The 23,010-nt window shown below is 35.7% G+C and overlaps 1 protein-coding gene across 1 annotated transcript; it reads right to left on the minus strand.

Annotated features, from left to right (window-relative positions):
- Positions 1 to 10,739: 10,739 nt before the first annotated feature.
- On the minus strand, positions 10,740 to 11,678 carry LOC142845013 (olfactory receptor 4F15-like). The gene has a single exon (XM_075963778.1). It carries the CDS (start codon positions 11,676 to 11,678, stop codon positions 10,740 to 10,742), a length of 939 nt encoding a protein of 312 aa, XP_075819893.1.
- Positions 11,679 to 23,010: the final 11,332 nt, after the last annotated feature.

Below are 23,010 nucleotides of genomic sequence, written 5' to 3' on the forward strand. Positions count from 1 at the left end.
AAGATGTAAAATTCTGTGTATGTTGTATATTTTTGATCTGGACTTATATCTTATAAAAAAATAAATCTCCAGAGTTAAAGTGGGATAAAGTGTCAGGGTCAGGACTTACGTTTACAAATTTTAAACACATATTCAATGTTTTTTGTTACAGTACTATGCTACTCTGATTGTTACTTCGACATACACTCTGGTTTCCACAAACATCTTCCAATCAAACAGCCCCCAACTTCTATGTCCTATAGCTAGTATTAACTCATTTAGGATAAGAGTCTCTGGTGTCCCCTAGAACTACTCCTCTCTTGCCAGTCATTCCTCAGCAATCCTCATTGTTTGTTCAGTCAGTCCTACCATCTAATTGCCATAGACACCTTGTTTCTTGAGAGAAACTCTATTCAGGCTATTTTTTTTTCTTTATCACAACCGGTTTTCCCTTACTCTTTTCCTGTATTTCTCTACAGGATTCAAGCCCTGATTTTATTAATTTCTCTATGTATTCTTCTAAGCCTTTGGCTTCTTGACTTCATGAAATTCTTATAACTGCTTTTTTTCCTTCCTGTTATGACCTTCAATCCAATTTTTAAAGATTGCAGCCTTATCTCACATCAGGAACATTAGGTCTGTTTTTTTAACATGTTGTGATATTTTTATTTTTTATTAAAAATTGGATATGTATTGCTAAGTCAGTATCTTTCCAGAAAGTCATTTTCTTTCAAAAGGGAAAAAGACCTTTTAACAGACAAAGTGTTGCTTTGTTCCCAGTTTAATTTTTGAACTTAATACTATTACTATTCTTAAGAGTACAGCAGCTATGATAACTAAAGCCCATGTCCTACATACAGCACAGTGGAAACCTGAACAAAGCCCTGCACTCAGTGCGCATGTTGAGCAACTTCACTGAAGCCAACTTTTATATATTTTTATTTTGTGAAGTATTGGTTTCTCCTATTCCAACCCTTAATATTTTATGTGACTCATCCACACTAGACCTGCCCTCCTTAGTTTTTTCAGCAATACAATACTCAGTTTAATTAGTATCTAAGTAATTGGTAAAATATCTGAAATTTAAAAAAATATATATTTCCCTCAAAAAATAATCTATACAGCTACTATACATGTGTATGACATTTTTTGGGAAGGAGCCCCTGTGGTCTTATGAGAATTCTCAGTTTGCTTTTTGAGACACAGAGAACCTAAAATTATATGAATAAAGCTGTAATCAATTAAACAATAAATTATAATGATAACTGGAATGAACACAGTAAAATTAGATAGTTATGAGTACATTTAAATATGTTAAATGATTTATTGCAAATTTGCTGGAACATGAATGAGTAATATAAAAATCATAATTCTTGCTGGTTGATATAAATGCAGGCAAATGCTGAATCATGGATTTCTGATAGTTTTATTAAATGTCTTGTAAAAATGTTGCCTGGCTGATTAGAAGATTATAAATTATGACACTTTACAGAATAGACATAGTAAAGGCTATAAGTACGTGAATCTCTGTGTGTTTAAGTGTGTGTGTGCTGCACATGTGCAGATATGCACAGAAGCTAGAAGCAGACACTGGATATGTATTCTGGAATTCTTCAAGAGTGGAATATATTCTAAACCACTGAGTCATCTCTTCAGCTTTGAAAGTTATTTTTAAACTTCAGGTTAAGTCATATTTTTAAGACCAAAAGTTTCAGAAAACCTGTTCCAGCTTGTAATAGGAAACTTCCTGAAATGATGATAACCCCGTGGATGCTGTAGCCTGAAATGCTTTTCAGCCTCAGTGATGGGAACGTGAGTCACAGTGACTCCACAGGTCAAAGGGAATCACTGAAGGCCAAACCTTTTTAACTCTGATCCTGCCATTCTCTTCCATGTGTCTATAATTAAAGGAAATTAGATGACAAAAGTCAGAATGGGATTTTTACATTATTTTATATAATTTTATTTCTGAAAATACTAAGTAATCAGAAGTAGATTTAGTATTTAAGAATATTGGCTGGGAGAATAGATATTTATTATATAAAATAGGTTTGTACATTGTTGAATATGTAGTAATTACAAAAAATGTTCCATTTGTAGAGTTATAGAGAAATGCAATATTTAATTCTTGGAGGAAAATAAAAGCTACCTTTTCCTTTATGACTATTTTTATTAAAAAATAAATTATATGTTTATTTTAAAGATCAGGTAAACTTTAAACAAGTAAAAATTGTATTATCTATATTAGTCTTAGTGGGTAGTAAATAAAAATTTCTCTGGAAATTAAATTGTTCTTTTTAAAATTTCATTCCCCATTTATTTAATTAAACATTTTTTTTTCATCATGGTAGATCTCCAATTTGGCTTGCTCATTCACATTAGCACAAAGTGTCAAACCTATAATATATAGTAAGGATTGTCTGGCTTCTTGCAGAAACTTTGAGAAATCTAAGTCATAAAGTTGACAGAAGACTCATCAACATGGAGATGAACACAGACACACACATGCACAAATAACAAAAGTCCAACAAAATTTACATTATTATTAAAAACATCTAAAATATTTTTTGTCAGAGTGCATGTTACACTGTTGATGTCAATAGCTGAGTATATTTAAACTTACTATTTTGATTATGTTCTAAAAGAGGAAAAATTGAAATTATTTAGAAAATATCAAAATCAAAGGACCCTGAACTCCATTTGAAAGTCATTGTGAGAGAGAGAGAGAGAGAGAGAGAGAGAGAGAGAGAGAGAGAGAGAGAGAGAGAGAGACGGAGGGAGGGAGGGAGGGAGGGAGAGAGAGAGAGAGAGAGAGAGAGAGAGAGAGAGAGAGAGAGAGAGAGAATGTGTGTAAAACTGCAGCAAATAAGTCCCAAAACTACTCACTGGAGAGAAAATCTAAAATATTTGTGGTTGGTATTCACATGAGTAACACATTCAGAACTCTAAGATTCATATTTAGAAATTAAAAAAAAATATGCCAAGGGAAAAAATATTCTGAAATTACCAAATTAGATTGAAAGTGATTCCCTAAGTTAAAAAGAGTTTCTTATGTACTTACCTATTGGAATTGCCTATGAAATCAGTTTCTTCTTGTCTGATAACAGTTATTTAAGCTTGTGCTTCTACCCCAAGATGATGGTGAGCTCATTTACTATACTGAACAACTTTAATGAGAGTTGTTTCTCAGTGGAGAACATTATATTTGTAAAGCCTCTTTGTGGAAAAACTTTGTAGTTCTGTGTTTTAAATAGCACCCCAACATGGAAAGGCTTTCTTTAGATTTTCCTGGGGGAATCTCATAGTCACTTACTTTCTCTGAATTTAGACCTCAAGTGACTCTTATGCTTCATTAAACTTAGGTTTGAGTTAAGCTAGGAAAATGCAACAAATAATGTAATTGAAAAAAAATGACGAAGGCAGTTAAAAATGTATCTGCAGAGAGAATATAGTTTTCTCAATGTATAGTGTTACATATTGAACTCACATGTGAATTTCACACCTAAATAACTGTCATGAATTAATTATAGTTGGGTAGTGACAGCCAGGATAGCCGGGGAATGCTATCATGCAAATTTATGCAAATCTTAAAGGGATAAAAAGATGATGGGAAAGTAATTTATCATTGTAATAAAATTGTATATGTAGCATAATTTAAATAGGTTAAAGACAATTTGCTACATGTATTTTAGCAATTATTAAAGGTGTGATCTAATTGCAACCATCCATCATTTTCCAATATTGTTTGTCATAGGGGCAATATTACATAACTTATTGTGTGTCTATCCAATACTGTTCCAATGCAGAATGGGCAACACAATGTCCAAGAGAACATAGTCTGAGAAATAACAATATGAGAGTTTAAGTTGTAGTTGAGAAAGAGTGATACTACTTTGTCATTTAAACTTTAGATTGTGTCTATTAACATGGAGCAGACCTCAGATAGAGACAGAATGTCTTTAATTCCCATACCATAAATTCCACTATTGCACCAATGAGAATATATTGCCTGTCAAATTTAAAATACATTCATCTATTTATGTGTAGGTGAATATGCTTTTGTGCACATGCAAGCCAGCACTCACACAAACCAAAAGAAGCCGTGGTGTTCCCTTAGCTGGAGTTACATACAGCTGTAAACCACTTGTTCATCGCTTGGGGAATTTAACCACACTCATCTGTAAGAACATAAAGTTCTCTTTATCACTCAACCATCTCTCTAGACCCCATATAAGCCAATTAAAAAAAAATCATATTAAAGCAAATGACATACAACTAGCAAACATTAAATCAAAGTTAACATTTGAAAGGATTTTTAAATTTAAAAAATTATTGGCAGATGTCACAGTTAAGAGAATCTAAAGGAATGAAATGCTATCTACAAATTTAAAATATTGATATTCTGAAATAGAAAATATATACATATTCAATATATTTTAACTGTGTGGATGAACAAAGTGTTCTATTAAAGCACAAAGCTTTCAGTTTGAAAAAAAAAAAAGAGCTCCCTGGCTATTCTTACTCTATTTACCCCATCCTTTCTTGCCCCCAAGCACCCCTTTCCATCTGCAGGGTCCTTCGATCCTCCAACTCAGCCTGCTTGGGGCTGAGGATCTGTGGAGCCAGTGGTGAGTGCTCCTGCCACAGGGGCATCTTTGTTCCCCAAGACCCTGCCCCGCCCTCCAAGCCTGCCTTTTTGTCTGTAAGGTTCTTGGCCCAGCAAGAGGTCCTGCTCCTGTAGTGAGGAGATAAGTATGTGCCTGTCAGGCCAGACAGTCCCAAGAATGGAGTACAGGCCCCCTCCAATTATGTAAACATTTCTGGCCATTCAGCAGGATGTCTTCTTGGCTAAGGGTTTTCTCTATTTCCCATAGATTCAATGCAATCCCCATCAAGTTCCCATCAAAATTCTTCACAGACCTTGAGAGAACAATAATCAACTTTATATTGAAAAACAAAAAAAAAAAAACCCCAGGTTAGACAAAACAATTTTATACAGGAAAGTAACTTCTGGAGGCATTACCATCCCTGACTTCAAACTCTATTACAGAGCTACAGTATTGAAAACAGCTTGGTATTGGCATAAAAACTGAAAAGTCGATCAATGGAATTGAATAGAAGACCCTGATTTTAACCCTCAATCCTATGAACACATGATTTTCGATAAATGAGCTAAAAGTATACAATAGAAGAAATAAAGCATCTTCAACAAATGGTGCTGGCATAACTGGATGTTCACCCGTAGAAGAATGAAAATAGATCCATATCTATCACCATGCACAAGACTCAAGTCCAAATGGATTAAAGACCTCAATATCAATCTGAACACACTGAACCTGATAGAAGAGAAAGTGGGAAGTACTCTACAACACATGGGCACAGGAGACCATTTTCTACGGATAACTCCAGCAGCCCAGACATTAAGGGCAACATTGAATAAATGGGACCTACTAAAACTGAGAAGCTTCTGTAAAGCAAAGGACACTGTCACCAAGACAAAAAGGCAACCTACTGACTGGGAGAAGATCTTCACCAACCCCACAACAGACAAAGGTCTGATCTCCAAAATACACAAAGAACTCAAGAAACTAGACTTTAAAATGCTAATTAGCCCAATTAAAAAATGGGGCACTGAACTGATCAGAGAATTCTCAACAGAAGTTCAAATGGCCAAAAGACACTTAAGGTCATCCTCAACTTCCTTAGTGATCAGAGAAATGCAAATCAAAACAACTTTGAGATACCATCTTACATCTGTCAGAATGGCTAAAATCAAAAACACCAATGATAGCCTTTGCTGGAGAGGATGTGGAGTAAGAGGAACACTCATCCATTGTTGGTGGGAATGCAAACGTGTGCAACCACTTTGGAAATCAGTGTGGCGGTTTCTCAGGAAATTCGGGATCAACCTACCCCAGGATCCAGCAATACCACTCTTGGGAATATACCCAAGAGATGCTCTATCATACCTAATATTCACCTTCCTCATCCCTCTTCTTTCTTAATACTTACTTTTTTGTTTTATCTTATGTTTTTTTCTTGTCTACCTGAATAATGTTGCAGGAGTAAAACATTTTTCCAAAAAAGAAAATTGAGATAGCTGATAAGTATGCAGAAACAAGTTTGCTACTTTTAATCCGAAGAAGAATGGACTAACACCCACACTGAAGCCCAATCGCAAACTTGAAAAAATAGTTATTATTAAAAACTCAAGAGATAAACATATCTATAACCAGCAATGAGATGAAAACAGGTATAAAATGGCCTTCTTCACTATTAAAAACAAAACCAAGAATAAACAAACAAAAACACCCAGTACTCGACAAATTAAATTTATAATTCTAGCAGATCTTTAAGGAAAAATTAACTCCAATTCCTTTTATATAATTTCATAGACAGAAGAGGAAGGAGTGCTATTGAATTTTTTATGAACCCAGTATTATCTTCACATTCAATTCTGATTAAGATACAACCCCCAAAACCAAACACAACAAAAATTTTCAGACCATGCTATTGGATGAACACAAATGAAAAATTTATCATTAAAATACTTACAAATAAAATTTAAGAACATACAGAAAGACTATTCATTGTGATGAAGTTTAATTACTTTAGAGATTAAAAATGGTTCCATACTCATAAATCAATTCCTGTTATCAACTGCATAGACTCAGAAAATATTTGATGCAGAAAAAAACCATCATCAAAATCCAAAACCAGTGTATTAGGAAATTAGGGTGGCTACCTCAGTATAATAAATATTATATATATCAAATTTGTAGTAAATGTCATATTAAATGGAGGAAAAACAGAAAATATTTCTATAATGATATGGAACAAAAGAAAGTAGTCTACTTTCTGCATGACTTCAAAATTGTTACTAAAGAGTCTTACCTAAATCAATATATATATATATATATATGCATTCTGCATTCTATCAGTAATAGAAAAACAATTTAAAATACATATAAAATCATATAAGACTCCCAATAGCCAAAATAATCCTGAGCAAACACTAGCAATCCAAAAGGTTTCAAATTATGTTACAGAGGTATAGTATTAACACCATCATCTTAATGGCACAAAAATAGATGCAAAATTCTATGGAGCAATATAGACAACTCAAATAAGTGCATATGATTAAAATGTGATCCTGTGACTACACATGTAGAATAGTGGAATTAGACAAATCTGTTATACCCCACAAAAGTACTGTAATTGGATCAAAGACAACTGTGTCCGCATATTTGAGATCAGGGACATGCAAACTTAGTACTTTTATATGCTATCTCATTACAGTTGGAAGTGCTATCATCAGTAAAACATATGACAAATTCTGGCAAGGATGTGGAGAAATGGAATCTTTATTATTGGTAGGCTGTAAACTAGTATGTAAAATATTGAAAGCACTGCAAAGAATTCCTAAAATAAATATTAAAATTGAATTTCCATCTATAATATTTGTAAACATGTATCTAAAGAATTCGTTAGAAATAAGTGCACAACCATATTTTTTTTCTACTCTATTTAAAATAGCAAGGAAATAGAGTCAGTCAAGATATTCATTTACTGGTAAATGGAAATTTATAATTTGGTAAATATACCTTGTGGAATTTTACTGCTACAGGCAGGCGGATCTCTGTGAGTTCGAGGCCAGCCTGGTCTACAAGAGCTAGTTCCAGGACAGGCACCAAAAACTACAGAGAAACCCTGTCTCCAAAATCCAAAAAAAAATAAAATTATGAAATTTGTATGAAAATTAATAAAACTGGAAATATTAATTTAAGGAGGAGACTCTGCCTCAAAAGAAAACTACCACATTCTCTTTCATATGTGCATCCTAGATGCTAAGCTTTTAGATTCATGCTTTCATTTGGGAACGTGTGTGAAGAGGATAGAAGACTAGAATTATGCCAGTGTGAAAGACTTTTAAAGGCTGCTAGAACGCAACATGAATATGATATGGAAGTGGAAACAGGAACACTGAGAGTAAAATGATTTAAGCAGTGAGGAAGGGCAGGATTCGGTCGAAGTGGAGTTTGAGGGAGGGTAAATAAGCCTAATGATGTCTGACAAAGCTGATACTTCATAAGCTAATCAAAAGAAAACTGAAATAAAAGATCTTGGTAAGAGGCAACCTGTGGGAGAGAGAAATGGTGTTTACAGAAGTCTTAAAGTATGGAGTAAAAATTTTGGTGTCTTGTGTTTGCTATTTCTTTATGAGTTATTGGTGAGAAAGTTTTCCTAAACCCCCATAACAATACAGTCAATTGCCACTATACTTGGTTGCCCACTATTACTAGACAGAAAAAAATTGCTAAAGACACCACATATCTTGGTAAGGACATAAAAAAAATTAATCTGGGGGTGGGCTGGAAGCTTTCTCCTTGCTGGTTATCCCCTTGTAATACCAGCGTATTGTACATAGTATTTTTGGAGATTATCAACAGTCATCTTACTCAGTTTTATACCGTGTGTACAACAATATCATTGTTCAGAGATATAGCTCACCGTTAAAATACTGAAAAGTCTGTCATGAGTATAACTAACCACATTTCACAGTATTTGATGCTTAATAAGCAAGGCAAAATTCATATCTATTCCTTTATCTCTGGTAAAAAGCCATGTCAGTGCAAGGTGGGGAAACAGCTGCTTCTGTAAGTGCACATGGTTTGTTGGTCAGATTGCCTTTCATATATATATATATATATATATATATATATATATATATATATTTCCAGCTTATGTCAGAGTAGATGAGTAATGTGCGTTGGTGAATCACAGATACATAAGATACATAGCTGGTAAAATAGAGAGAAGAAATGAGTGTGATTGACCAATGGTATATAAGGAAGTAGATATTATCACTTCCTCCAAGACTTGGGATTCTTTAAAGAATGAGGGAGGGAATGAATGTAAGAATTTGATAAATGTCTCCTTTTATCGCCTGCTGAAGGTTAATATTCAGGAGGATGCCTATATGTTTTTCTTTGGGTTCTTCTTATTTAGCTTCTCTAGGATCACTAATTATAGGCTCAATGTCCTTGGTTTATGGCTAGAAACCAAATATGAGTGAGTACATCCCATGTTCCTCTTTTTGGGTCTGGCTTACCTCACTCAGGATAGTGTTTTCCATTTCCATCCATTTGCATGCAAAATTCAAGAAGCCCTTGTTTTTTACTGCTGAGTAGTACTCTAATATTTATATATTCCATACTTTCTTCATCCATTCTTCCATTGAAGGGCATCTAGGTTGTTTCCAGGTTCTGGCTATCACAAACAATGCTGCTATGAACATCGTAAAGCATATACTTTAATGGGGATGTTCTACTGGGAACTCACCAAGGACAGCTGGCCTGGGTCTGGAAAAGCCTGGGATAAAACCGGACTCTCTGAACATAGTGGACAATGAGGACTACTGAGAACTCAAGAACAATGGCAATGGGTTTCTGATCCTACTGCACGCACTGGCTTTGTGGGAGCCTAGGCAGTTTGGATGCTCAACTTGCTAGACCTGGATGGAGGTGGGGGTTCCTTGGACTTCCCACAGGACAGGGAACCCTGATTGCTTTTCGGGCTTGGGGGGGAATTAAATGGGGGAGGGGGAGGGAAATGGGAGGCAGTGGCGGGGAAGAGACAGAAATCTTTAATAAATAAATTTAAAAAAAAAGAATTTGATAAATGGTAGAAGTGTGTGAAATGTTGACTCCTGGGCATTACAGAGTTGTTGCACTCAAACTCACAACAGTTATAATTAGATCTCTACCACACTGGTCCCAACAAAATTTGGACATGGAAGGGGTCTTCTTAGAGGGGTCACTACTCCATGACAAGAGAAGATAAAGAAGGGAGAGCCATTTTCTTCAGTGGTGATTCTACTTAGGAGTAAAGAACCCTAAGATAACCCATTGAGTCACAAAAGAATGTACAAAAGTAGAAATGAAGTTAGTTGGGAAGATGAAGAGGATTGGGAGGTGTGGTAGTTTGGCAAAAGACCACAGTGGGGAATGAATATAATCCAATACTTTATTCACATTTTATTAAAATGAAAAATCACCATTATGCATAATTAATATACACTGAAGAAACTTTAAAAATAGTCTTGGCAAGATGATAGAGAAAAATGAATTATTCTATAAGGTTTGTAGAAATGTTAATTAGTACAGCCATAACAAAAACATTAAGGAAGATTCTCAGAAAACTAATAAATAAAATTACCATTAACTTGGCTACCCCACTTCTGAATTTATATAAGGTCTACAAATCCACAAAGATATCTGTATTTTCATATTTACGAAAGTTTAATTACAATATATATTATGTGAATACAGGGTAAGTGGACTTTGATTGATAAATGAAAAAATTGTTCTTTGCAGCTACAGTGGTTAATAACATGATTGTAGAAGACCTAGTTTGTTTTCCTATACCACAAAGTGGTTTACAACCATCAGTCACTCGAGTTGCAGAGGACCTGTTCTGGCATCCATAGGTATTGCATAGACAACGAATACAGTATTTGAGACACTGTCAAAATCCTACACAAAATCAAAATATATTAACCTTTAAAAAGTAGTTGGGTTCTGCATATTAGAGTTTTATGTATCCATAAATATTAGGAGTTCATGTTATTTACAGCATCTTAGTTAAGTTTTGAAAAGATTATATTAACTTAAAAATCAGAAAGCAAAATAGTTCTAAAGAATATTTACTGTTTTAGCATACTGAACTCACTCTGAGTAACTTTTATTATTAGGGATTCTTTAGGACATTTTCCTAAAATGCAGGAGCTGATCGCTCAGTCTCCTCATTGCCACCTTCATGTCTTCGTTCCTCAGTGTGTAAATGGCAGGGTTCAGGATGGGAGTAATCATGAAGTCCAGAATAGCAAGAAACTTATCCACTGGGACAGTAGGAAAAGGCCACATGTACACGAAGATGCATGGTCCAAAGAACAAAATCACCACAGAGATGTGAGCAGAAAGTGTAGAGAAGGCCTTGGATAAATCACCTGATGAATGTTTCCATACAGTGAACAGGATAACAATATAGGAAACAATCAGTAAGAAGAAGGTGCCAATAGAAATGATGCCACTGTTGGCAGCAACCATGAACTCCATTCTGTTGGTGTCCTTGCAGGCCAGTTTGATAAACCTAGGAAGGTCACAGTAAAAACTATCTATCTTATAAGGACCACAGAAACTCAAATGAGCAACAAAAGCTAATTGGGCCACTGAATGCAGGAAACCAATAACCCAAGCACCAGAAAGAAGCAAAAGGCATTTCCGTGGGCTCATGATGGTCAGGTAGTGGAGGGGCTTGCATATGGCCACATATCTGTCCCAGGCCATGGCTATCAGCAGCACCATCTCAGATCCCCCCAGGACATGAAGGACAAATATCTGGAAGACACAACCCTGAAATGAGATGGTATTGTGCCCAGAGGAGAGGTCAGAAATCATTTTTGGTACAGTTAAGGTGGAAAGACATAAATCAATAAATGAGAGGTTGCCCAAAAGAAAGTACATAGGGAAATGTAAATGTGGGTCAAAGGTCACTGTAAGCACAACAAGGGTGTTTCCTAGCACAATGGCTATGTACAATACCATAGAGAAGGCAAGAACGAAATGCTGTATTGGTCTAGATGTTGAAAGTCCCAGAAACACAAATTCAGCCACCTCTGTGTAATATGTTTTATTCATTAACCTTCGTTATATTTGCTGAAATAAATAGAAAAAAATAAAAATTTCAAATGAATATATTATAATTTTAAAAGAAGCAAGTGCTGAGTCCCATGAAAAATCTTCTTCATATAGTAAAACCTTTAAAAATGAATTAGCTCATTCATTTGACAAGTGTTCAATAACCTGGCAGATAACACAGAGAACTAAATATAAAAGTGCCTTGTGCCAGCCAAATGCAATGAACACAGATTCTGTCTTCACCCAGTGTTCTGTCTAGATGTGAAGTGAAACATGAAATCTATAATAGTGTATGTGTGCTACTGTGAGAAGTAGTGTGAACATGAATCAGGGGCTGAGTGATACATTAGCTTACAGGTGTAGCACATACCACTCTGGAAGGTGTCTGTTTTGAGATATAAAGAATCAGTGATGCTAGATGAGTGAGTGAGAGCTATTTATAAGGAGAAAATTATTTAGAAATACCCAGGAGCATGACTTAACCAAAACCTCAGCAACAAATAAGAAACTGGTGAGATTCTGATTCAGATGAAGGGTTATATGTGTGTTAACAGATAGGTCTACACATATTGGTGATGAGCTAAAGGAACTGGTTAGTTACTTTAATATGAAAAAAATAATGGAAAGGTGTAGGAGAAGAACAAAACACAGATCAGTTGTAAGATTATCATGGACTATGCAAAATAGATCAAAAAGGGAGAAATTTCCCCCCAAAAAAATGGTACCAAATTAACAATCTTAGTGGAAAAAAGAAATGACTTTTGTGACTACAAGTAATTTGAGTGCTATGTTAATAAAATAAATGTTTTTTAAAATGAAAATTGCACATTTTTACTTAATTGTGGAAAAAGATCATAGCAAGTATGGACCCACAATGTTTGCAGAAGAATGGGTGCACTTGCATTTCAAAATTTAAATATTTTATGCAAGCTTTCATATTGAAATAAATGTAATACAATAAATATTAAAATATAGATCAAATAAAATGTACATTAAATAATGGCTATGAAAAATAGAAAGTCAATATAATCAATTAGTATAAGAAATAGACCACAAGTAATGAAAGATGTGTAAATTTAAAATCTTATGATAATATTTTGTTTGCAGAAAATATGAATATTAATAAATATGTCACAAGTGAAACTCTGAAGAAAGAGACATTTTCACTGAAACTCAAAATATGAGTTTATGTATCATCTAAAGGAAGATAGTCTTAGAATAATAATCCCTTAAATGAAACTTTCTCTAAAAGATGCCATTACCACGTACTATTGGGTGAATATCATATCACCAACTACCTTAAAAAATAAAAATTCTTCAATTAAAATATAGTACAAATAATATATCCAGGTGGGTAAAGCTGTTATTCATACACAGAAACATTATATAAAAGGAAAAATGTTTGTAGTTTATTCCAAATTGTAGGAAACTAAAACCAACTTAGAAAACATTTTTTAAATTAACACCATATTACCGAAAGGTATCAGAAGTAACAGTTTTTGGTTTTCAACTAATATTTACTTATTTCTTGAATATAAGAAATTATACATTCAATATATCCAAATATGGTCAAGTATCAATCTCATGGAGCCCATCTAAAATTTTGATTCAATTTTTCTTGTAATATTTTGTTATACTCTCTGAATTTTCTAAACTATTTTCCCCTTTATAAAACAATGTTTTATGAAGTCATGCATTGCTCTGCACCAAGCTCCCTCTTTACTCTCCTCCAGTGAATTTCCATGTTGTCACTCAGCACCATGCCAGGCTCCGGAGCTTATCACTGCAAGAGCACCTGCATAAAGTAGCACAAGTTCCATGATTGGAGATTTAACAATGATTTTTGATCTTGCAGGTTGCACAAGACTATGTATTAAGGATTTGATATAAAATGATAGCTGAAAGGACACACTGCAGTGACAATTATAGGAGGTCCTAACACAGGTCACAGGATGGGAAGAATTATATTGGTAACAGCTGGGATGACACAGAGCAGGTCACAGATTGAGATAATTTGACAATTAAGTGAGTAACAACAGCTGACATGCCAGGAGCACCAGAATTATTTAATATTTAAAATTGACTTCTGTAATTTATAAAAATTCATTTCTTTTCAATGCTGAGGCTTGAACCCTGGTAGAAAAGCATTCTATATGCCGAGTTTCTTCAGTTGTTTTTACATAGTAGCTATTTAATACTTGGAACTTAAAAATGAATTTTCATTAAAATTTATTATTGAATACACATTTAGGAAAGTCACTTGCTTCCTAATTATATTTTATTTCAAATGTACCATGTATTTTGACTTTACTCAAATCCTAAAATAAATATTCTATAAACAAAATGCACAGTCAGTATGATCACAATACAAGAAGATGAGGAAAGAAGTGTTTTAGGAGCAATTCTCTTAAAAAATGAGACCTTAAAAAGCAGCTCACTACATAATACCTATGTAGACACTGATATACATCTGAAGATACAAACGTGTTGTTGAAAAGATGACTTGAATCATTTGGTTTTCAAAAAACAGAGTTGTTTAAGTAAAAGAATGAAGAAAAAATGGCCAAAATAAAATAAAACAGCAAGAGACATGGGAACAAGATGAATGGAGAGATTTTAACAGGAAGGTACAGCAGTGTCTGCATCAGTTGATTAATTGCAATCCTTTTTTAATAACATCAGTGGCTTTTTTCTAAGTCACAATCCTCATACCACACAGACTATCTCCCATTCCAACATTTAAATTACTCAGACAACTCAATATTGTATCCCAATTTTCTTCAATCACTTGAATAATTCTGTTTGTTTCCTTGATTGCTTGCAATGTTTGAAATACTACAGGCCTACGTTTGTGCAACTTTTCCTTGTCTGCATGTAAACATCATGCCTCATCTTTGCCAAAACAGATACTTCTCCCGTCACAGCCTGTTGTAGACCCAGGCCTTGTGCTTTTGTATCATTTTATACAGTCGTCTCTGACAAGACTGCTGACTTATGTGGATGGCATTTGACAATCTTGCTGTTTGTTCTTTCCTTGTCCATAAAAACAGTATGTTAGTCACAAACTCCGGCCCATACAATTATTCAGTAATGATTCATGAGTACTCAGATACATAGATAATTAGATAGCTGCTCTAGTTTCTTAGTACATGATATTTTATTTTATATTCTTCATATGTATAAAACAGCAAACTACACAGCCTACATTAGAGTGTGTTGGACATTTCATGATATGAATTAGTCCCTTGTCGCTTGCTTGTCATTGTGCAGTAAGTCTAGAAATTGAGTTTAGTAGATTAGAAGGAAATTGAGTTTAGTAAATTAGAATACTGACTCTAGTATTGATTTTGAATAGTACATGAATACATTGCTTTATCTTTTAAACAAATTAATTGACAGAGAAGACTTCAGGTGTTAGTAAATAATATAGAATAATAAAAAAATAGGAATTTGGCAAGCATGTGAATCTATTGGAATCAACTCTGCAAATAAAGGGGGTTTTATTCAGGGTCCCCTGTCTAATCCAAATCTTTGAGAGTTTAGGGACACTTTTGAACGCAAATGCTGACGTGCCCATTTGAGTTCTGCTACAGTCCTCCTTTCTTCCTTGGGAAATATACTCCATTCACGTGTGATTCAAATCTGTCCAGAAAACCTCCCAGAGCTCATATTACAATGATAGCTCACTATATGCTTCTCATGGTAATTTTTATTCTCCTTAAGGAGAGCAAGAACTGGAAACAACAACTGTGGATATTATTTGTGGCAACTAGCTTAAGCTATTTTCAAATATTATAAATAAAGTAATTTTACTCAAGCTGTAAATATCACTGTATTAACTACAGTTTCATCACTATGTCCTTCTATTAGCACCTGCAATTGTTATCTCAGTGGGTGACTCTTTAAATGTATATTCATATCACTGAGTATTTCTGCATCAAAATCAAAATTTCCAACAAAAATGAAACAGTTTAAAGAATAAATGGAAAAATGTAGACTATTCAACTCTTTTTTTTTTGACTATTCAACTCTTTTGGGTCATCAATCATGATTGTTTCACTAATCAGATTAATTCAAAAGTAACTGAAATATGTAAATAGAGGTATACCCAAATTTTGTCTTTATAAAGTTCTTTGATGATTCTTTCATATTACCTAATTCTGTTTTGAGTAAAGATTAGAATTACAGAACATATGATATTTTCAACTCTATTTTCCCAAATTTGTACAAATAATTTTGAATGCTTACATTATAATAACTGTTTATAAGATTTTTATCAAAAAGCGAGTCACTATAAATTGATGTTAGTATTAAATTTATCCATTAATATTTTCACCTATTATCTCTGCTGAAAGTTATGAAGTTATTGGTAATTTCTTCTTCGAGATTATTATTCAATAATTTTGTTTATATGCTTTTAGAAGTATTCGTAAAAATATTTCTTTTCAATGGTTTATTATAGGTAAAACATTGTTTGCCCACTAATAGGAAATTAATTATTCATGTTCTTAAATTTTTATAATTGTAAGATAAAATGGAAGAAAACAAGTATAAATGTCAGTATCTTAAATGTTTGTTCAAAGCAAAATAGGGCTTAATAATCAATATGCAAGAAATTCGTGTGATGCATTTGGTTTTATTTAAAATATAATCTTGTTCAACATGCCTCTGTGACCTAACATAAAAAGCAGTGGTGCTATATAAAAACCAAACCTGTCAAAAATAGGCATTTTCTAATAACCTTATATTCACTGCTTCAGAAACTTCAAATTACTTTTCTACAACTATGTATGGAAGCTTTAAAGGCATTTAAGTATAATTGGTGCAACTAAACGTGTATTGCTATAAAGAAAGGTACATATGTGTTACAGAGGCATCATTGATAAAGTTGAAAATGGTGGTGTTCATTCTCTTCCTATAAAATATCATCCAGCAAGCATAAGACCTGTGGTTCCTAAAGTGTAACACCTGGATTGCTATCCTATTTGGGGAGAGAGATACAATAAATTCTGGAACAGAAACTAAAGCATTCTATAAAATTCCCTTGAATAAGTATGGGTAGTAAAATGAGAAAAAATGATTTGTGAATTTATTACATTTTAAAATATCCTTGAGACACAATCCAGAAAATCACCTAGTAGAGTAGTGTGCATCTCCTTCTATGTAATCTGAAGCAAAATCCTTTAGTTTCCATTATGAAAACTTAGCACATAAAAGATATTTAATAAATAATTTTGAATTGCTAGGAGAAAGAAGTCCTTATCCTTCTGACACTTCAAAAACCCACCCACTTCCTTTTCTTCTTACTCACCTTAGCACAAAAATGAAGATGAAAATTTATGCTAAGAAACAATATTTTCACTTGTTTTTTTTTAAAAATTCTAGTTTCTGTGAGTTCTTTTGGAACATAACCAGGATGTTAGATGACCACAGCATAAAATCCAGCTCTTAGTGACCACTTGATACTGGTGTCCTAATAGTCCTCAGCCTATTTACCATGGGAATTCTGTGGGAATACCCATGGTAGGAAGAGTGAGCAAACACTAAAATTTTAATTAAAGAATAAGTTTAAAGGGCTAAGAACCATCATGTATTAAATTATAACCAATAATTTCTTTAAAGAGAATCACTGTTTTTAAACAGTAGACTATCTTTAAGTTAGTTATTACCTAAGCCAATATCAGTGAGGAGATTGTAGATATTATAATATCAAGTAGACAGTTCATGTCATTGCTGTAACACACAGATAGAATAAAGCTATAATACCAACTTTATATTTTATTATATATTATGTGCATATCAGGTCAATAATGATGATTGCAAAGTGAAAGAAAATCATTCATTTAATTTAATAGATTAAAATGAGAAATAATACAGCTTGATTATTCAAATCAATAATATACAGCAGATCATAAAACTTGGGTTCCTACTCTGTTACCAGACATTCTAAGGACTTGTAATCTTGGTCAAATGAAAATTAATTTGGCAGGGCACCTCCAGCTCCTGCTGCAGGGGCTTCTTTGTTCCACACGACCCTGCCTCCCTCAAGCCTGCCCTATTGTATGCGAACTACTTGCCTCAGAAACAGTTCCTGTTCCTGTACTGAGGCTATCCACTCAGAGGGGTGAGTGCCTGCTCTGCTGGAAGGTCCCTGAAAGGGAGTACAGGGCACCTCCATCTCCTGGAGCAGGGTCTTCTTTGTTCAACAAGACCCTGCCGCCCCCCAAGTTTACCCTTTTGTCTGCGGAGTCCTTGGACTTCCAGGAGTCCCTGTTCTTGTTATGAGGACATACATCCAGACTGGTAAGTGTGTGCCATCCCGGGGTGGACAGACTGGGAAAAAAACACAGGGCCCCTCCAGCTCCTGCTGCAGGGCTTCTTTGTTCCACAAGAATCTGCCTCCCCTAAGACTGCCATATTTTCTGCGAGGTCCATGGCCCATGAACAGTTCCTACTCCTGCAGAGAGGAGATACACCCAGAGAGTCAGTCACAGCAAAGATTGGACCAAGATGCCAATACTCTCCTGGCTACATTTGAAGGAAGAGATGGGCAGACGTCAATGCAAGAATTCCTCCAAGAACCTGAAAAGCAACATAACAACAGCAGAATTCAGGGATCATGCAACAAGAAGATTTGAACACCCTATTCCAGAAGAAATAGAAGAAATCAACTTTAAATGTAACATTATGAAAATAATAGGGGACCTTAAACAAGATGTGAAAATTGCTTTAAAGAAATGGAGAAGAAAAACAAAAAGAGTAGAAGAAATAAATAAATAACAATTTAAAACAATAAATACGCAATGAAAACAGTTCAAAAGCTGAAAACCGAAATGGAGGTAATAAAGAAAACACAAACCAAGGGAAGGTTGGATATGGAAACTCTGGGTAAATGAACAGGAACTATAGAGACAAGTATAACCAACAAAATACAAGAGATAGAAGAAAGAATCTCAGATGCTGAAGATACTATAGAGGAAATAAACGCACTGATTAAAGAAAATAACAAATCCAACAAATTCTTAACACAAAACATCCAGGAAATCTGGGACACCATGATAAGACAAACCCAAGAATAATAGGGGTAGAAGAAGTATTACAGCTCAAAGCCCAAAAAACATATTTAACAAAAATTTTTTTTAATTTTTTTATTAATTTATTTATTTATTAAAGATTTCTGTCTCTTCCCCGCCACCGCCTCCCATTTCCCTCCCCCTCCCCCAATTAAGTCTCCCCCTAGCCCGAAAAGCAATCAGGGTTCCCTGTCCTGTGGGAAGTCCAAGGAACCCCCACCTCCATCCAGTTCTAGTAAGTTGAGCATCCAAACTGCCTAGGCTCCCACAAAGCCAGTGCGTGCAGTAGGATCAGAAACCCATTGCCATTGTTCTTGAGTTCTCAGTAGTCCTCATTGTCCGCTATGTTCAGAGAGTCCGGTTTTATCCCAGGCTTTTCCAGACTCAGGCCAGCTGGCCTTGGTGAGTTCCCAATAGAACATCCCCATTGTCTCAGTGTGTGGGTGCACCCCTCGCGGTCCTGAGTTCCTTGCTCGTGCTCTCTCTCCTTCTGCTCCTGATTTGGACCTTGAGATTTCAGTCCTGTGCTCCAATTTGGGTCTCTGTCTCTGTCTCCTTTCATCGCTTGCTGAAGGTTAATATTCAGGAGGATGCCTATGTTTTTCTTTGGGTTCTCCTTATTTAGCTTCTCTAGGATCACTAATTATAAGCTCAATGTCCTTGGTTTATGGCTAGAAACCAAATATGAGTGAGTACATCCCAAAAACTCTACCAAAGAACTCCTACAGCTGATAAACACCTTTAGTAATGTGGCAGGATACAAGATCAACTCCAAAAAGATCAGTGGCCTTCCTATACACTAAGGATAAGGAAACAGAGAGGGAAATTAGAGAAGCATCACCTTTCACGATAGCCACAAATAGCATAAAATATCTTGGGGTAACTCTGACCAAGGATGTGAAAGATCTATTTGACAAGAACTTTAAGTCTTTGAAGAAAGAAATTGAAGAGGACACCAGAAAATGGAAAGATCTTCCTTGCTCCTGGATTGGGAGGATCAACATAGTAAAAATGGCAATTCTACCAAAAGCAATCTATAGATTCAATGCAATCCCCATCAAAATCCCATCAAAATTCTTCACAGATCTGGAGAAGACAATAATCAACTTTATATGGAAAAACAAAAAACCCAGGATAGCCAAAACAGTCTTATACAACAAAGGAGCGTCTGGAGGCATTACCATCCCTGACTTCAAACTCTACTACAGAGCTACAGTATTGAAAACAGCTTGGTACTGGCATAAAAACAGAGAAGTCGACCAATGGAATCGAATAGAAGACCCTGACATTAACCAACAAAATTTTAAAAGAAAACTTTCCCAACCTAAAGAAGGATATTCCTATGAAGGCACAAGATGCATACAGAACACCAAATAGACTGGATCAAAAACAATCTCCTTTCCATATAATAATAAAAAAACAAAACATCTGAATAAAGAAAGAATATTAACAGCAGCAAGGGAAAAAGGTCAAGTAACATATAAAGGGAAACCTATCAGAATTACACCTGAGACCCTGCCCTGCTGTATGCTAGGACCAGTGCTCAAGAACAGTTTTAAGCTCCTACACTAAGGCTACCCACCCAGAGCGGTGAGTGCCTGCCTACCGGGCAGGCCTCAGGGTCCCCGAAAGGGAGCCCGGGCACCTTCAACTCGTGCGCCAGGCTTCCTGTGCTCTTCTGGATACCGCCTCCCCCGCTTGCTCCATTCTTCCTTTCGTCCCTGGATCATTGGGCTACCGAGCAGCCCTGTTTAGTTGCTGAGGAATTCCATCTGGACGGGTGAGTGTGTGCTATCCAGGGGCAGACTGTCCCGGAAGAGAGCACAACCCCCCCTCCCCCAGCTCCTTCTGCAGGGCTGTCTTTCCTTTGCACGACCCAGCCCCCCAGCACCCCTCCCCAACCCTGCCCTGCTGTATGCTAGGACTAGTGCTCAAGAACAGTTTTAAGCTCCTACACTAAGGCTATCCACCAAGAGCGGTGAGTGCCTGCCTACCGGGCAGGCCTCAGGGTCCCCTGTAAGGGTGCCCGGGCACCTTCAGCTCGTGCATGCGCCAGGCTCTCCTATGCTCTTCTGGATACCTCCCCTTCCTCCTTGCTCCGTTCATCCTTTTGCCCCCAGATCATTGGGCTACCGAGCGGCCCTGTTTAGTTGCTGAGGAATCCCATCTGGACAGGAACGGTTCCTGCTTCTACACTGAAGAGATACACCCAGAGAGTCAATCACAGCAAAGACTGGACCAAGACACCAGGCCTCTCCTGGCTCCATTTGAAGGAAGAGATGGGAAGGCGCCAATGCAAGAATTCCACCTACAACCTGAAAGGCAACATGACACCACCAGAATCCAGGGATCCGGAAATAAGAAGAATTGTACACCCTACTAAAGAAGAAATAGAAGAAATAGACTCAAAAGTGAACTATATGAAAATAATAGAGGACCTTACACAAGAGGTGAAAAGCTGCCATAAACAATTAGAGATTACAAACAAAAAGGTAGAGGAAATGAATAAATCGCTCAAAGACATGCAAGAAAACCAAGAAAAACAAGAAAAAGCAATCAAAGAGGTAAGGGAAGCGGTGCAAGGCTTGAAGAATGAAATGGAAACAATGAAGAAAACACAAACCAAGGGAAGAATGGAGATGGAAAATCTGGGTAATCGAACAGGAACTACAAAGACAAGTACTAACAACAGATTACAAGAGATAGAAGAAAGAATGTCAGACACTGAAGATACCATAGAGAAAATAAACACACTGATCAAAGAAAACAGCAAAACCAACAAATTCTCATCACAAAACATTCAGAAAATCTGGGACACAATAAAAAGACCAAACCTAAGAATAATTGGGATAGAAGAAGGAGAAGAAGTACAGCACAATGGTCCAGAAAATATATTTAATAAAATTATAGAAGAAAACCTTCCCAACCTAAAGAAAGATATTCCTTTGAAGGTTCAAGAAGCATAGAGAACACCGAATAGACTGGACCAAAAAAAAAAATCTCCTCGCCATATAATAATCAAAACACAAAACATACAGAATAAAGAAAGAATATTAAGAGCAGCAAAGGAAAAGGGTCAAGTTACTTATAAGGGTAAACCTATCAGATTTACACCTGACTTCTCTATGGAAACCATGAAAGCCAGAAGGTCCTGGATAGATGTACTGCAAAAACTAAGAGACCATGGATGCAAGCCCAGACTCCTATACCCAGCCAAGCTTTTGTTCACTATAAATGGAGAAAACAAAATTTTCCAGGATAAAAACAAATTTAAACAATACGTAGCCACAAATCCTGCCTTACAGAAAGTAATAGAAGGAAAATCACAAACCAAGGAGTCCAACAATGACCACAATAACTCAAACATCTAGAGATCCTTCACCAGCACAACTCAAAGAAGGGAAACACACAAACTCTACTACTAAAAAAGTGACCGGAGTTAACAACCACTGGTCATTAATATCACTTAATGTCAATGGGCTCAACTCACCTATAAAAAGGCACAGGCTAAAAGATTGGATAGGAAAACAGGATCCAACATTCTGCTGTTTACAAGAAACACACCTCAACCACAAAGACAGGCACCTACTCAGAGTAAAGGGCTGGGAAAAGGCTTATCAAGCAAATAGACCCAAGAAACAAGCAGGTGTGGCCATACTAATTTCTAACAAAGTTGACTTCAAACTTAAATCAATCAGAAAAGATAGAGAGAGACATTTTATACTCATAACAGGAACAACTCATCAGGATGAAGTCTCAATTCTAAATATCTATGCCCCTAAAATAAAAGCACCCACGTACATAAAAGAAACATTACTAAAACTCAAGGCTGCCATCAAACGGCACACACTAATAGTAGGAGACTTCAACACTCCTCTCTCACCAATGGACAGGTCAATCAGACAGAAACCTAACAGAGAAATTAGAGAATTAATGGAGGTAATGAAGCAAATGGACTTAACAGACATCTATAGATTATTCCACCCAAAGAGGAAAGAATATACCTTCTTCTCTGCAGCTCATGGAACCTTCTCAAAAATTGACCACATACTCGGTAACAAAGCAAACTACCACAGTTACAAAAAATTATTCGTAACCTCCTGCGTCTTATTAGAACACCATGGATTAAAGTTAGAATTCAACAACAATGCTACCCCCAGAAAGCCTACAAATTCATGGAAACTGAACAGTCAACTTCTGAACCACACCTGGATCAAGGAAGAAATAAAGAAAGAAATCAAAGTCTTCCTTGAATTCTA

The sequence above is a fragment of the Microtus pennsylvanicus genome, chromosome 2 (assembly GCF_037038515.1).
Source record: "Microtus pennsylvanicus isolate mMicPen1 chromosome 2, mMicPen1.hap1, whole genome shotgun sequence".
In the NCBI taxonomy this organism is placed as follows: domain Eukaryota; kingdom Metazoa; phylum Chordata; class Mammalia; order Rodentia; family Cricetidae; genus Microtus; species Microtus pennsylvanicus.